The following is a 14,759-nucleotide window of genomic DNA, read 5'->3' as shown; positions in this document are numbered from 1 at the left end:
CTGAAGCATTAGAATCAGGACCATGTGAGACCGACCTTGAAAATTATACACCGACTCGGTCTAATCAAGGATCAAGTTCAAAATTCCTTGTTCTGTCATCATGGCCTGTTGGAACAAAAACCTCTTCTACCCTCAAACTCTACTGCCTTCCTAAACCTAGGGAGGAACCTTCAATCAGCCAAGCTGTATTTTATTCCTCTACTGATAATCAGTTGACAGCAACATGGAGGTTTTTCTGTGGGAATCCTTGACCATAGACTGTAACACGTTGAACTACAGGCTGAGAGCAGGACGTAACAGTATCTGGTTCAGAAAATATGTGTAGAAAACCATTTAGTCTGGTGTTTGCCTTACCACTTTCACATGCCAGAGCAGCCACAAAGGGATATGGGTGTAGCTCCTCACATTCAGTTGTACTCTAGGTTATTATTTCTTTGCTTCACCCTTTAGACTCCCTACTGTTCTCTTCAGTGCTCTTCCTTGGCCACAGATTGACATGCCTGTGCTTTACAAAACTCCTTCATAAATAAGGTCATGTGGTGCATTCCAAGGCACTGCATTTCAACATCCAAAATCCATTGTCATTGCAAGCATCTTCTTAAAGGGAAACTGAAACAACCATAGTCTTTCACAGTTACCCCTCGAGCATTTTTTAAATTCGAAAAATATGCACCTCATAGAGACCCTTAGTGGATGTAGGTACTGTTTACTTCATGAGGGTATTAAACACTTCCTCTTTTCCCAGCAGGGTTCAACATCATGGATACTGAACTGTATGATGAGTTTGGGAACTATATTGGCCCCGAGCTGGACTCTGATGAAGATGACGATGACATCGGAAGGGGTGACAAAGATGCAGATGTGGTATTTGTTTTGTATATGTTTAATGTTGTACTTAACTTTACAAAGTATTATGAAGTGAACATACACTTAGTATTTCAACTATTTAATATTAAAGCTTTAGAAAGCGTTGTGTCTTGAATATTATAGCTTTGGCATAGAGCCTTGTGACACTTGCACCAGAGTTTTGTGATGCATTTTGACTTGGTTTTAGACCTGACAAGCATTGTGACATGAAATATAGCCTGTCAAAGCATCATGCTATGAATAGTTTTGAAAGTCCCTCTACCTTCATAGACCCTTTTCTAGTTCGTAGTGCAAGAGATGGGACCTCGGAATAATTGTGGATAGAGTACAGGTCTTTCAATCATTCATGATGCAGCTCATGCACCACGTAGTCGTTCACAGAGGATTTTGGCTGCTGGAAATGGCACTTGACCATACACAGCAGGGATTAGCTGCAGACTAGGAGGTGTGCATAGCTCCCTTCCATTAGCCAACCTCAATGCGAATGGCTGTAAGTCAGCTCTTTCTCTTAAACTGATAGAGCTGCCTATCTTCGCTGCTCGGCCAGGCCAAACACCCTGCCGGCAGCCAACCCCACACAGCAAAGGTTAGGTGCAGTGCCAGGCCTTGCACCCAGGCCATTACCAGCAGTTTTGTAGGTCCCCACCACCTGTCCCTTTGAATCAAACAGTTATCTCCCTTCGCCTGTGAATTTTCTTTTTCACATGAAAGTTACAAATAATTTATAAAATTACAGGCAAATCTGTTTTTTATGTGTTGTTTTGTTTTTCTGGTATTGGACTCAAGTTTACAATACCTCCGACGACTCCTCAGTGTTTACTGGGGGTCACACTTCTCTGAGGGAGGGCCCTTTTGTTTTGGGGATTTTTTTTTCCACAGCTCAAAGATCTAGATTCGGAATTGAAAATGCGATTTTTCAAAAATGTTAGCTTTTTAAAGCTCACTCAACAACTTTTAAAGCCCTCCTATGTGTTTACACTAAACCATTAAAAGCTTTCTAAGTAAAGTTCTACTTTCATGCCAAGTTTAGCGTACATCTGTAAAGCGGCTTGCTCTCTAACGTTTGTTTTGGTAGCTAAAATGGGAAAATTCATATTTTTATGATTTGCTTTTCACATTTTCAAGAACTTCCAATGATCTCCTTTTTAGTGCTTTAGGACTCACAGTATATTTTGTTTTATCCTCTAGGTTGACGAGGACGATGATGATGAGTATATGGGAGACCAAGATGATGATCATCCTGGCATGCAGGTGGTTCTGCATGAGGATAAGAAGTATTATCCAACGGCAGAGGAAGTATACGGGCCTGAAGTAGAAACGATTGTGCAAGAAGAGGACACGCAGCCTCTCACTGGTAAATACTGATTGGGCAATGTCCTCATACAATGCAGTTATTAATCTTTGCTCATCATCTTATGTTAGGCCTTTGTGCATTGGGTGGTTATTACATATCTCAATATTACATTTTTTCTTTGGTCCTCTAGATCTTGCTATCATACTCCACATCGACCATCACTTAGCAGACAGACCCATATCATGCTTCCATGGTCCTGTTTTCTGCAGGGACTTCACATTACGATATTGTTTTATAATTCTTATGCATTTTGCTATTCACTTTTTAAAGTTCGATCTCACATTTGATAAGCCAGACCATGCCATCATCTCCAGCAATGCACTCTGGAAGGAAGACTCAAAATAATCTATAAGGAAGGCACATTTGTATCTCCTGTGAATTTGCCAAAATGAAAGGTGCGCCGACCCCCCTCTTTTTTGTACCCACATATAAACAATTACTCCCTAAATTATGAGTACTGCAGAATTTTAAAGTGTAAATGAAGGTAAGGGCGAACCAACAAAGCAGAATGAACAGAGTTGAATTTACACCCACGGCAAGAAGCTTAGTTCTGAAAGTTTACCATCTGCTTTTACCAGTAGATTATTTGTAGTATCTCAGATGCAAAAGATACGGTTGAATTGATTTTAAAGACTTTCAGTTCAGTTCTATGGTCTGGCTTGACAGCGCAGCAGTTGCCGTACAATTATGTGAGATCACCAGGAGAGGGGCTTTAGCTCCACCCACATGTTGGGATTCAAGAGTGGATGTTTTGGTTGGGCAGAAGTTGTGTGCTTCCACAAAAAAGTGCTTTTTCTCCACACAGATGTGATCATTTTGTTATCCAGCTACCCGAGGTTGGACCTGCAAAGTCACTCACATGCTACCAAATTGTCTTAGATAACAAGATAATTTGTGGTGTATTTCTCTGGGAGCAGCAAAGGTGGGAGGAGGGCAGTCATTAACCTAAATTGATTTTTAGGTCTGGCTTTATGGTTCAAATGTCACCTGACCATTTAACCTACACAAATATTAGTCTACAGTTCTTTGCTCCTACACAAATACATATTCATTACCATGCTATCTACTTGTAGTTCTTCACAATACCAGACATAATTTCAAAGCCCCCCTATCGGCGCAACCAATGATTGTTACCTTTTTTGTCCAAGAATAGTTAAAACAGCTGTAGCCACTGTCGTGTTTGGGGGTGGGGGTTTGAAAAGATTCTGCTTGAAAATAAATGTGACTATGTGCCACATGAAAAGGCTTGAAATGTATGTGCATTGAAACCAGCAGCATCCATTTAGCCAAATGGTGACCCAGCATTCAAAGATAGCTTAGATTTGTAGGACACATCGTTCATTTGCTTGTGTCTTTAGGCCTGGTCCTATTTTTCACTTTTTTTTTTCATTTACACTGTACACTTTGCATCTGTGGCTCGTTACTGGATATAATGTGTTACCATGGTCCCAAGATATTCACATATCTTTCTAAATATACAAAAGTGTGTAAAAAATAGCTCAGAAGATGGGTTGAAAAGATGAGTATAGAGATTAAAATTATTATGTTCTTTTTAAGCATGAGAGTTAAAAACAAGTTCTTCCGGGGATGTACCTCGGAGTGCATGATTATGCAACTTTTTTTTGTTTTTTTGTTTTAAGCCAGAGTAAGGTCTATGCTGGTATTTCTCCTTATTTTACAAGCACTTTTAGGAACTGGCTAGGTTGCAAAATAGCGTATTCCATTAAAGTTTGTGTCATGATTCACCGTGGGGACCACTAATTGAATGATGTTTTGAAGACCTTAAGAGCCGCTCCTCTTTCTAGCATTCTCCTTGGTACATCTCTTTGCGATATATGGAATGTTGTCATCAAAAATAAATATTTGCCTGTTGGTATTTTGAATGCCAGCATTCCACTGCTGAGGTCCTTATAATAATGTAAGTGTTGCAAAGAAGTTTGAAAAGCCTAAAGCTTTGTTTGTGTACCCAGGACATGGAGTAACATCCCTAAGCTTGAGGCTGTCCCCTTTCTCAGGACAAGTGATTTTTCTGCCTTGAGCATTCATGGGGAGGCTTTTGTATGTTTTAGAGATAAAAATCTGTCTGACGGATATCGGCTCATAAAGCTCCTTTCTTAATTAGAATTTTCAGTCCTGCGGCTCACCTCTGTTTCCTTCTGACATTTCGTCAGGAGCTGTGACGTTTAACTCAAAAAAAGGCATTGGCATTGAACGCACTATGTCCGAAAGCTGTGTTGAACCAAGGGACTAAGCTTCTTTTAGTGTGCCCTTGATGTTTTTTGCCTAATTTCTATAGTATTTTCCAGCCAAACCCTGTCCATCAGGTGGTCTATGGTTAACATTTTATTTCTTATAGTGTAATTAACTTTGGTCTGTCCCCCACCCCCAAGCCTAGTTGCAATTGAGCTCTGTCCAAAATTGAATTCTAGAGAGAATAGACGACTTCTGGGAGGAATAAGAACTCTTTTTCTTTTTTAACCTTTTTTTTTAAAGAGCAAAAAAAATAGCTTAACACACATATCTCAAGGCAGTATGCTAGGATTCTCCAAGCCATTCGGAATGGATTCCACTAATGTTGGTTCACGTTTTTCCACCTGCATGCCCCTTGTTACCATATAGCAGTGGTCTTCAAACGTTATGCAGCACCCCCTCAGTGCAAAAAAAAGTGTCATCCGCTCCCCTCAAAACGTTCACAATATTTTATTAAACTGGCAGTGTTTAAATTTGTCTAGACGTATTTAAACCTTGCAGGTAAGTTCTGATACCAGTATAAAAATGCAACCAAAGACATGATTGCCAAACATACTATTCTGGTCAGGCAGGCCTTGCTAATTTGTAAAAGTATCCACTGTGTGATTATTAGAAATTGGGATGGGTTTTTGAGGAATATTTGGAGTCCCTTCCCTTTTGACACCTTCTCCCGGCCAGGATATAAATGACAAAGATGTTAGTGACGTCCCATTACAGAGCGGCTTACTGCCACTCATGTTTTTTTATACTGAAAACAAAGCACTGTTATAAACATAATGCTTCTTTTGACTGGAGCCTGGCACCCCACTCTTAGATCACTTGAGGCCCCGATAGGGGGGGCTGCTTTCCAGTTTGAAGACCCCTGCCTTACAGAGAAGGTGGGTATTTAAATCCACTGGCATGGTGCACTCTGCTGAAGACAAAAGCACTAGGCAAATCCTGTTGCATTTTCCAGCAAAGGTCACATGAGCATTTTTTCCCAAATAGAATACACAACTACATGGCGAGGAATGTCAACCATTTATTTAGACACATCAACCCACACCAGATAGATTTGTCTTCTGGTACTAATTTTGGAACATTTTCAGCGAGGGGCCTTGGAGCCTCAAATTCCAACTTGAGCCTCCACAGTTGACCACATAGGGTGATCTTGTACAAATCATGTTGTGTACCTAGACCTGTATTCTATAATTTGCCCAAATTGTTGGTGCTCAGAATGAAGTTAAATATCATTATTATGAACTTATTCCTACGTTCGCTCAGGTGTGGGGTATCCACCGCCGGCTGACAAGCGCGTGCAGGCCGCTGCTCGAGGAGCGGCAGTGCATCCTGGGAAAGCTCGCTTGGACAAGAAGGAGCCTCGTGGCCACCAGGAAGAACCGAGCACGTTGCCTCTTAGGGCACCCTCAAACACCGCACTACAGATAACCAACAGACAGATGGGTGTCATGTTCTTGTGAGGCTTACTTAGAAACCAGCCCTTTTACAACAGAAATTCTTGACAACAACTTATCGCCCTTTCTGAGCCTATTAAGGCTTTCTATTTATTGACTGCCAGTACCGACCCCACTATAGGTGCACACCACGTTATCTGACAGTCATCCCCAGGTGGCCCTTCATTGCTAGGTCCTGATGAGACCCCACATTGTCAAGTGGGTCGAAACATCGTCGAGAGTGGGCTTCGCTACCTGGCAGGTGGGAAATGTGACCAAACCTACCCAGATCATCAGTATATATCAGGTGACAAGGTGAAGATCCGCACCGAGAGCACATTCAAGAACACGGAGATCACCTTCTAGCTGGGCGAGGAGTTCAACGAGACCACGGTCAGCGACAGGAAATACAAGGCGTCCTGCATTTCGCCACTGCCGTGAGGGGAATGGCTGCACCGGGGAGAGTCCAGACAACGCCGTCAGGGGAACGGCCGGACTACATTACCCAGGTGCCCCGGCGGCGCTCACCTGACGCCAGCAACACCGCGCCCGGAGGCGCTTGAAAAGGAAGGAACACCTCCCGCAACCACGGGACGCGCGCGGGCGGCGCCGGACGAAGCCCGGACTAAGGGCGGGCCGTCTGTGGCCGGATAAGGTCGGGCTGTGCCCCCCTCCATGAATTTGCCACATTTCAAAGGTACTTTGTTTCCAACTTGGATGATTTTCTTGTTGGGGGCTCACTAATAATAATACTCTGACATCACTACTGAACTGTTTCTTGAACTCCTCATTTGACATAAAACTGTGCATTGGGATAAAGGCCGGATTGGATTGCTATAGACTCTGTGTGTCTACGAGAAGGAATTCAGGGTGAATAGGTAGGGGGATAATCCTCAGAACCCCAGTAATGACTAAACCACCAAAAACACGCTCGGCTACGAGCAAAGCCATTTTAGCTGATACCCCAAATCAGGTCATTGCTGGAATAATCGATGTACCATCTAACAAAGCTAAAAAACCTACCGCAATAGACCTGATGCTGAAGAAAGTCTCGGGGGAGATTGAGCATATGGAAAGGAGTCTGTCTTCCTCACCAATTCCAATATTAGTTACACCCACACAATCTAGAGACCAAACTCTCTCAGAAAGTCCAAACACAGAAACAATGAGCAACTCAATTGAAGGCATTCCTTGTGCTCAACAGCGTGCACAATCTGGAGCAGAAGAGACAAGGGAAAATAATCTCACTACACAGAGTAGGCCCAAACAACAACGGGGGAGGGGCAAGGGACAGCCCAGGAAAAATACATCAATTACAGGTGCTCGTAGACCCAAAAATAGCAAGGAGTCCATCATTGAGGATGAAGTAGGAGCCCCCTATGTAAGACCGCCAGGGTGGATAGAGAAGGTAATTGGCGATCTAAAAAATCATCTGGAAGTCTTTATCATCAGCCAGATGAAACCGATAATCAGTAGGATAGACAAAATTGCAAATGAATTAATCAAACAGGGCAAGACAATGGCCCCCATAAGTATGAACCCTACTGCAGGCCCTAACCAAGCCATAAATACACCCACTAATCAAATTGCGGCCACTAACAATTGTGCTAGTTATACACAAGATACGATCGCACAAGTCCATGATCTGCCCAAAGCTCCACCACACCCAGGGAGGGGACCCACACAGAATGGCGGAAATAAACAGATAGATAAAGCCCAACAGCAAGCAACTACACAAATAGTGCGAGATGCCCAGCATTTAACCCAAGGTCTAACTAGCCTACCACAATATGAATATGACCCATTTGAGAGATCAGAAAGCCCCCCACCACATATAAATTTACCCCCGGAAGCATGCCCCTACGTCATAGTATTTGCAGGGGTGCCGGAACTCAGACCCGTAGAAAAAGAAACTTATCTAGAACTAAAACCAAAAATAATAAAATGGTTAAATATTCATAGGCCTTTGAATATGGGGGAAAAGGGGGATATTCTACATGTAAGAAGAGTGAACTGGCTAGGAGGCAGAAAAAAAGACATAAGAGGGGACTGTATTGTGGCAAACTTTAGAGATGTTAATCTGGTAGATTACATACTGGGAAACACAAACGGGAATCACACTAGTACAATCTGTACCCTTCCCCTGGGATATTTTTACCCAAGGAGGTGGAGTATTAATCAGATTTACCCAACCTGGAACACAGGAAGGGCACAATTCAGACAAAGGGACAGAAGGCCTAATCAGACAGGCCAATTTATACCAACCAGAGACTACCCAGAGTGGAGAAACAGATTTGCCCACTTACAGTCGTTAGATGAAAACGACTGACTACCTCCCGCTGAAAATGGACAACAAAATATAACCACAGGGGATGGACTCGTTTGTAGCACGAAAGGGGTGGAGGAAAGCCTGGAATCCCTAAGGATAGAAGCCCCCCCCCAATGATGAGAGGTGAGGATGCTATTTAGCCCATGACTCATAACAAGAAAGTGTGTAGACGGATCGACCAGGTATCAGCGGGAGGAAAAGACTCCAAGGCAGAGCTAGCTATATTGTCCTGGAATATAGCCGGCCTGGGGGAAAAATTCGTTAATAAGGACTGGAGGGAGTATATCACTGGCTTCCAGATCATAGCTCTACAGGAGACTTGGGCACAAGACCTCTCTCTTTACCACCTGGAGGGTTACAAATGCTTGTTTACGCCAGCTTTGGAAGGTAGATCAGGAAGGGCGAAGGGAGGGCTAGCCATATATGTTGATTTAGATCTAAAAGGCACTTGGTCAAAGCCCTTGTGGGTATCACATACTTTACAAGCAGTGATATTCCAGGGACAGGGCCAGAGATACCTAATATTAAACTTTTACAACTCAGGGTCGATAGATGGGAATTACCCAGTGATACACGAACTAGAGAGTAGATTAACCGAAGAAATTGATCAAAGGCAGGGCGGTCAAGAACCAATAACCCTACTCATGGGTGACTTCAATTGCCACCTATGCCAGAAACTCTTACCCGGATTGGTCCTCCTGCCCTGTAGAAAGTGGCCCACATTTTGAACACAATAAAGAGGGAACACTCCTTATGAAGATCCTTGATAGGTTTGCTCTCACTCACACTATTGACTTGCTGAATGTGAGAGTTGGAGATATTCTTACACCAACATTTAAGGGAAGGGGCTGCTCATCCATCATAGACTTTATACTAATATCGAGCTCTGCAAAAGAGCAAGTCAAAAAGGTAAAAACGGAATGGAGCCCCTTTAGTGATCATAACCCCCTAACCCTTGAAATTCCCTATAATGTGAGAACTGTAAGGAACGCTCCTTCAGGCACTGAACTTCGCCCAACGGACCAGGGGAGGCGCTTAAGGTGGGCCAAGATCAATGCACAGGAATTTTACTGTTCCTTAATGGAAAGAGGGAAAGAACAAATAGAGGCTTGCCTTGAACTTACAAAAGAAGGTAGAGAGTTGGTCTTGGCTTTTGAGTCCCTAACCAAGGTGGTTGACGGATTGTTAAAAACTAAACGTCCGGTAAAAGAGTCACCAAATCCACGCTGGTTTGACTCTAACTGCTCGCGGGCTCTGAGGGAGCTAAAACTGTGCCTGAAGACCCTCCCGAGAGATAAAAACAAAGTAGCCCGGTATAGGCATAATTATAAAATTCCGGTTAAACAAAGGAAGATCACGCTTCAAAAGGAAGTCTGGGCAGACCTACGGGAAGCAGGAGAAAATAGGGATTATACCCAATTCTGGAGAATTATCAATAGGCCCTGCTTTCAAGATTTTAGTTCCCCTGTCATCAGCACTAATATTCTCCCTGAACAATGGGTCACCCACTTTGAAAGTTTATATAATCACCAGGGCAAAATACTCAAGACCGGACCATGGGTGGGGGTGAGACCCAAGGAACTGGAATTTCCTTTTTGGAAATCACTAAAGCAATCCAAGGCCTCACTAAAAATAAGGCACCAGGGCCGGACGGTACCCCCCCTCCCCGATCTCTACCTAAGTAACATCGAATTATGGGCACCGATCATGACCAGAGTACTAAATGCAGCGATTAGAACTGGGCTCCCTCGATCTTGGTCTACAGCACAGATTGTCCCCATTTACAAGAAAGGGTGCAGGGACAACCCGCAATGCTATAGACCAATTTCGCTGATAGACGTGTCAGCCAAATTACTAGGTAGGGCAGTCTTAAATCGCCTTGCTGAGTGGACTGAAGCACACCACACCCTAGCAGACACCCAATACAGATTTAGATCCGGTAAATCAACTAGTGACCAATGTCTCAATCTCTATCTCCTAGTTGCCAAATATACTAAAGACAGTAACGGAACTCTGTATATGGGGTTTATGGACTTGGCGGCTGCATTCGATAATGTAAATAGAAGTAAACTCTGGGCCCTTATGTTCAAACTGGGAATTGACCCTGAACTCATAAACATCTTACAAGAATTACACTGGAACACCACTGCCAGGGTCTGCTATAGTGCGGGGGGGGGGGTGAGCACCGATCCCTTCCCGTGCACCAGCGGAGTGAGGCAGGGGTGTATCCTGGCCCCCTTTCTGTTTTCCCTGTACATAAATGACTTAGAAATCTCCTTGTTGGACATGAAGACTGATTGCCCTAAAGCAGGGTCGCGCCATATACCAGTTCTGCTGTACGCGGATGACGCGGTCCTGCTGGCACGAACAGCAACGAGCCTACAACATCTGGTGAATGAATTTGTAAAGTTCATGGAGAATTTGGACCTCTCCGTGAACTTGACCAAATCATTTGTCATCGTGGCAGGGAAAAAACCCACCAAAAGATTTAGTTTTAAAATAGGAACACATGTTCTTTTTTTTTTTTTTTTTTTTTTTTTTTTTTTTTTTTTTTGAAAACCTTTATTGACAGTTCAATCAAGAACAGGTATGGGCCTACAACCCCCCGGGGCCGGCCGCTAAGCAATCAGAGCAAAAACAGGCAAACGTAAACACAGGCAGCACTTCGGGGAGGAGAGTCGTAATGCTAAGACTGTGAACAGCGTAGGTAGGGCACCAGGAGAAAAAGGTTTTCATTTTATAATAAAACGAGGCCGAAGGATCAGGTGCCAGACAATTTTCAAACAGCAATTACAGATATGCAGAGTAATAGACAGAAACGATTTACAGCAATCTGTTAGGTCAATGGCGCAAACACAAGAACATCAGGATGGGGAAAAATATCGTAAGCAGTGGCGCCTGCAGTCCCCCGCCAGAACTCCCGGAGAGCACCCCGGAAATTGTGGTACACATGGAGCGGCAGCGAGTCATAGCAAAGGAAGTGTATCACGCTGATCCCAGAAAAAGAAAAACAAAAAGAAACAGAGAAGAAAAAAGGAGGCCATGGAAAAAGAGAGAAAAGACTAAAGAATCCCCTCCCCCAACCCCCCACCCTGCACCTCTGCAGATGAGTACGGCCCCCCCCCCCCCAGCAGTGTGCCTGTCGCCCTGGAACCAGACCCGAAATATAGGAGAATAGGGAAAAAGAAGTAGGAAAAGAACCCCACCAGACGGGGGGGTAGAGAGAGTATTAATAAACTGGAGGAGGGCCTTCAAAACATACCCCCGGCTTCTCCCTCCCGCACGGTAAGTTTCCCCCAAGGTGAACAATAAACAGCACAAAATCGATCTTCTCAAAGAAAGATGGGGAGCATTATGCACCTATTATGCTGTTAGCTATGCCAGGAGAGCACGCAGCCCCTGAGCCCGCCCGTCCACTAGATGACCACCCCTGAAGGATCAGCCTTATCCCTGACCACTCTTTGGAATTCTGCCCATGCCTACCCCTCGACCCAGCACCATATCCGATGTTCCAAGGTAGAGGATTGTCCAAAAACGTCCGAGAAGCGACGCATACAGGTGGGATGGAAGTCTCTGAGCATCAACACAGTCCGCAGCGTGGAGAAACAGGCTTCCCAGTGCTGCCCCAGGATATGCACTGCACTCAAGGTCCAGGAAGGCAGAGGCAGCCAAAGCAGACAATAGTTGCTGGAGTTGTCCTTGGGTCGCAGGAGGGCACGTACGGGACGAGGCTACCACATCCCACTCAGGGCCAATGCCTCCGGGACAGATCAGGCCCTCAACTGGACGAACAGACTGTAGCATACTGGCCGGAGTGTCCAGCTGTGCACTAACCTCAGGGGTGGCCGCCAAAGTGTCCTCCTGTGCGCAGTGTGAGTAGTCCCTGTGTACGTGCGGACAGGCGGGTCGCCATTGCCCCAACGCCGACGCCACACCGTTGAGCTTACTCCCCAAGACCCCGACACCATGGATCAAGGAGGAGTGAAGAGCACCAAGGGCCTCGAGGAGGTCGCCGTACCCCAGCACAGCTCTCTGGGATCGCGCCGCCACACTCCCAAAAGTCGCACTCTCACAAGCCCGCTGCGACCCAGCGGACAGGATGGTAGGCTTCATCGCAACAAGATGGCCGCCAAGTATGCCCGACCCTCACCGGGGCCGGGACCCTGGGACAAGCGTCTCGATGTCCACGTCGCTGGTGACCGGGTTCCGGGGGCAGGCAAAAAGTTATCCGTTGCGTGGTCACGGGCAACAGTCGTCCCCACTACGGACCAGCTCCCGTAAAAATCCGGGGGCGGCCCGCAATGATCCGGGCAGGATACGGGCGGCGGCCGGGCAGCTCACTATCAAAGGCAGGGGCAGCCACCGGAGGATCTGAGAACTGCACCCCCGGGCATGCACCCGGTCCGCTACGCTTGACAATAGAAACGACCACGACGAAATGTAGGCCGAGTTTGGCACCGCTCCGGTGGACCGACTCCACCCAGTCACAACAGACCGCTGTTGTTGACCTGCCACCCGGCCACGGCGTCCACTCGAGGTCCCGGCTCCGGGGCCGCACAGGCCGCAAAGTTCAGATGCACATTTCTCCGGCGGTACCGCAGCCAGAAACCTCGGAGTCACACAGTCGGGTGCCACTCTCCTTCAGAAACACGACCGCGTAGCACAGGTTGAGGATCTCGTGCAGGATATCCGTGCGGGATGCGGAGGTTCACGGAGCCGGGAGTCTACGCTGCCGTCCCGGTCGCCATCTTGGCTCCTCCCCGTTGGAACACATGTTCTTGAAACTGTTAATACATTCTCGTACTTGGGCCTTCTGTTTGATGGAGGGATTAGGTTTGCCCCCTTGCTAGAAGAAAGATGCAGGAAATTGATCTCAGCAATTGGTGCTATTTTAAATTTTGCACGTAGACTGGGTCGATGGTCCCCAGAGCAAGTGATGACGCTGTATAGAGCCGTCTGCATTGCTAAAGCTACGTATGGGGCAGAGGTGTGGGGTTTTAGGGACACACACCTGCTGCAAGTAGAGGAAGACAAATTCCTAAGTAAGATGCTAAAGATACCGCATTGCATCTCAGCAGCGATTGTACATACGGAACTTGGCATCCCATATATTACAGACCAGATAAGACCTAGTCTGTCCTGGCTCCGAATCTGGGTAAACCCAGAAGCGGAGCTTAGCAGACAAATAATCAAAGATTGTCTCCAGAAAGATAGATGGCTTCAAATTCCCTGGCTTAAATATGTTAAAGAAACTCTAGGGGCTATAGATCATCAAATACTTTTCACAGAACCATCACTGATTGACCCATTCTGCAAAAATCGGATTCAGAAAATGTTATTGGGCAAATATGATTCGAGCAGGAAACAACTTGACTCTTTTAAAACATCTGTAACATCTCTAGTCAGTAACGGAGAGGGCATGGAACCATATTTATTTTTAATGTATAATCAGCAAGATAGATTTTTAATGTGTCGTTTTAGGCTCAATTTGTTACCTAACATTTTAGCTTACCCATCTGGTTTTACCCTAACAATTGAGCAGAAGGGTGCCTGCGGCTGCGACAATAGGTCTCCGCAGGACACCCTTCATTTTGTACTATTATGTTCCTTTTATCGTACCCCCCGTCGTAGATTCCTTGTAAATATTTTAAAAGAGTCAAAACTACGTCACGCTAAACCTGCCCTATCATTCTTGCAGAGACCAACTGACACACGCACTTTATGCTCTATTTTGAGTTTTTTTAAATTTGCCGTTAAATTAAGAAATACCAGGGGCTGACTCAGACTGTATTGAATGTCTTTTTTAATCTTGTTTTTAACATTGTACGGTTCAGAAATGTATGTTATTGATGATTTTGATGATTTGTACTATGTACTATGTATTTTTATGATGGTTTTTAATCATCGAAATAAAAATGTACTGAACTGAACTTGTATAAAAATATATTTAGCACTTACATTTAATCAGTTTATTTTAATGACAGGAAAACATTTGTGTGGTTTTCCAATATTTACGCCTCACAGGTTCAGATTTTTAAATAACACTTAATACACAAGAATGTGGCATGATTCACTAAATTCCATCAGGTTGGGACACAGGTTCTAAAACTAGGGTCTTTTGGTTTCACAATTGACGACAGTACTTTTCTGCTTGTTCCGCAGTTCTGTACACGTCCGTGTGTTGGCACATTTCCCATGTTGAGGATTTTAGTAGGGTTATAAGTGTTTAAATATGTCCTGTGGCTGTCTGAGCTCTCTTCACCACACCTGTGCCATGAGTGGTCTACAATGGTCCCAAGCAGTTTTTACTAGTAAAAAGAAATGTCCCTTCTGCAGAACTTATCCTGATGTGTTAGAAGCTGTTTCCTCCATCACAAGTATTTATAAACGAAGTCTATTTTCTCTGCAGAACCCATTATTAAGCCAGTGAAGACTAAGAAGTTTTTTTTAATGGAACAGGCTCTCCCTGCCACCGTGTACGAGATGGAGTAAGTAAACTTGGTAACTTTTTAGGAGTTGCAATATG

At 44.9% G+C, this 14,759-nt stretch overlaps 1 protein-coding gene across 4 annotated transcripts in view; it reads left to right on the top strand.

The window, feature by feature from the left end:
- EFTUD2 (elongation factor Tu GTP binding domain containing 2) overlaps positions 1 to 14,759 on the top strand; it is a 208,733-nt gene that overhangs the window by 21,186 nt on the left and 172,788 nt on the right. For 2 of the 4 annotated variants that reach the window (XM_085609831.1, XM_085609874.1), the window contains exons 2-4: positions 746 to 864; positions 2,056 to 2,221; positions 14,643 to 14,721. In XM_085609831.1, coding sequence (XP_085465957.1) covers positions 760 to 864; positions 2,056 to 2,221; positions 14,643 to 14,721 — 350 coding nt within the window. In that variant the 5' untranslated portion in view covers positions 746 to 759. The remainder of the gene's footprint in view (positions 1 to 745; positions 865 to 2,055; positions 2,222 to 14,642; positions 14,722 to 14,759) is intronic. The other 2 variants (XM_085609851.1, XM_085609863.1) reach the window with 1 other exon arrangement.

This window comes from Triturus cristatus, chromosome 1_1, assembly GCF_964204655.1.
Source record: "Triturus cristatus chromosome 1_1, aTriCri1.1, whole genome shotgun sequence".
NCBI lineage: Eukaryota > Metazoa > Chordata > Amphibia > Caudata > Salamandridae > Triturus > Triturus cristatus.
The sequence above is the reverse complement of the archived record's forward strand: the minus strand, read 5'-3'. Positions and strand labels throughout refer to the sequence as shown.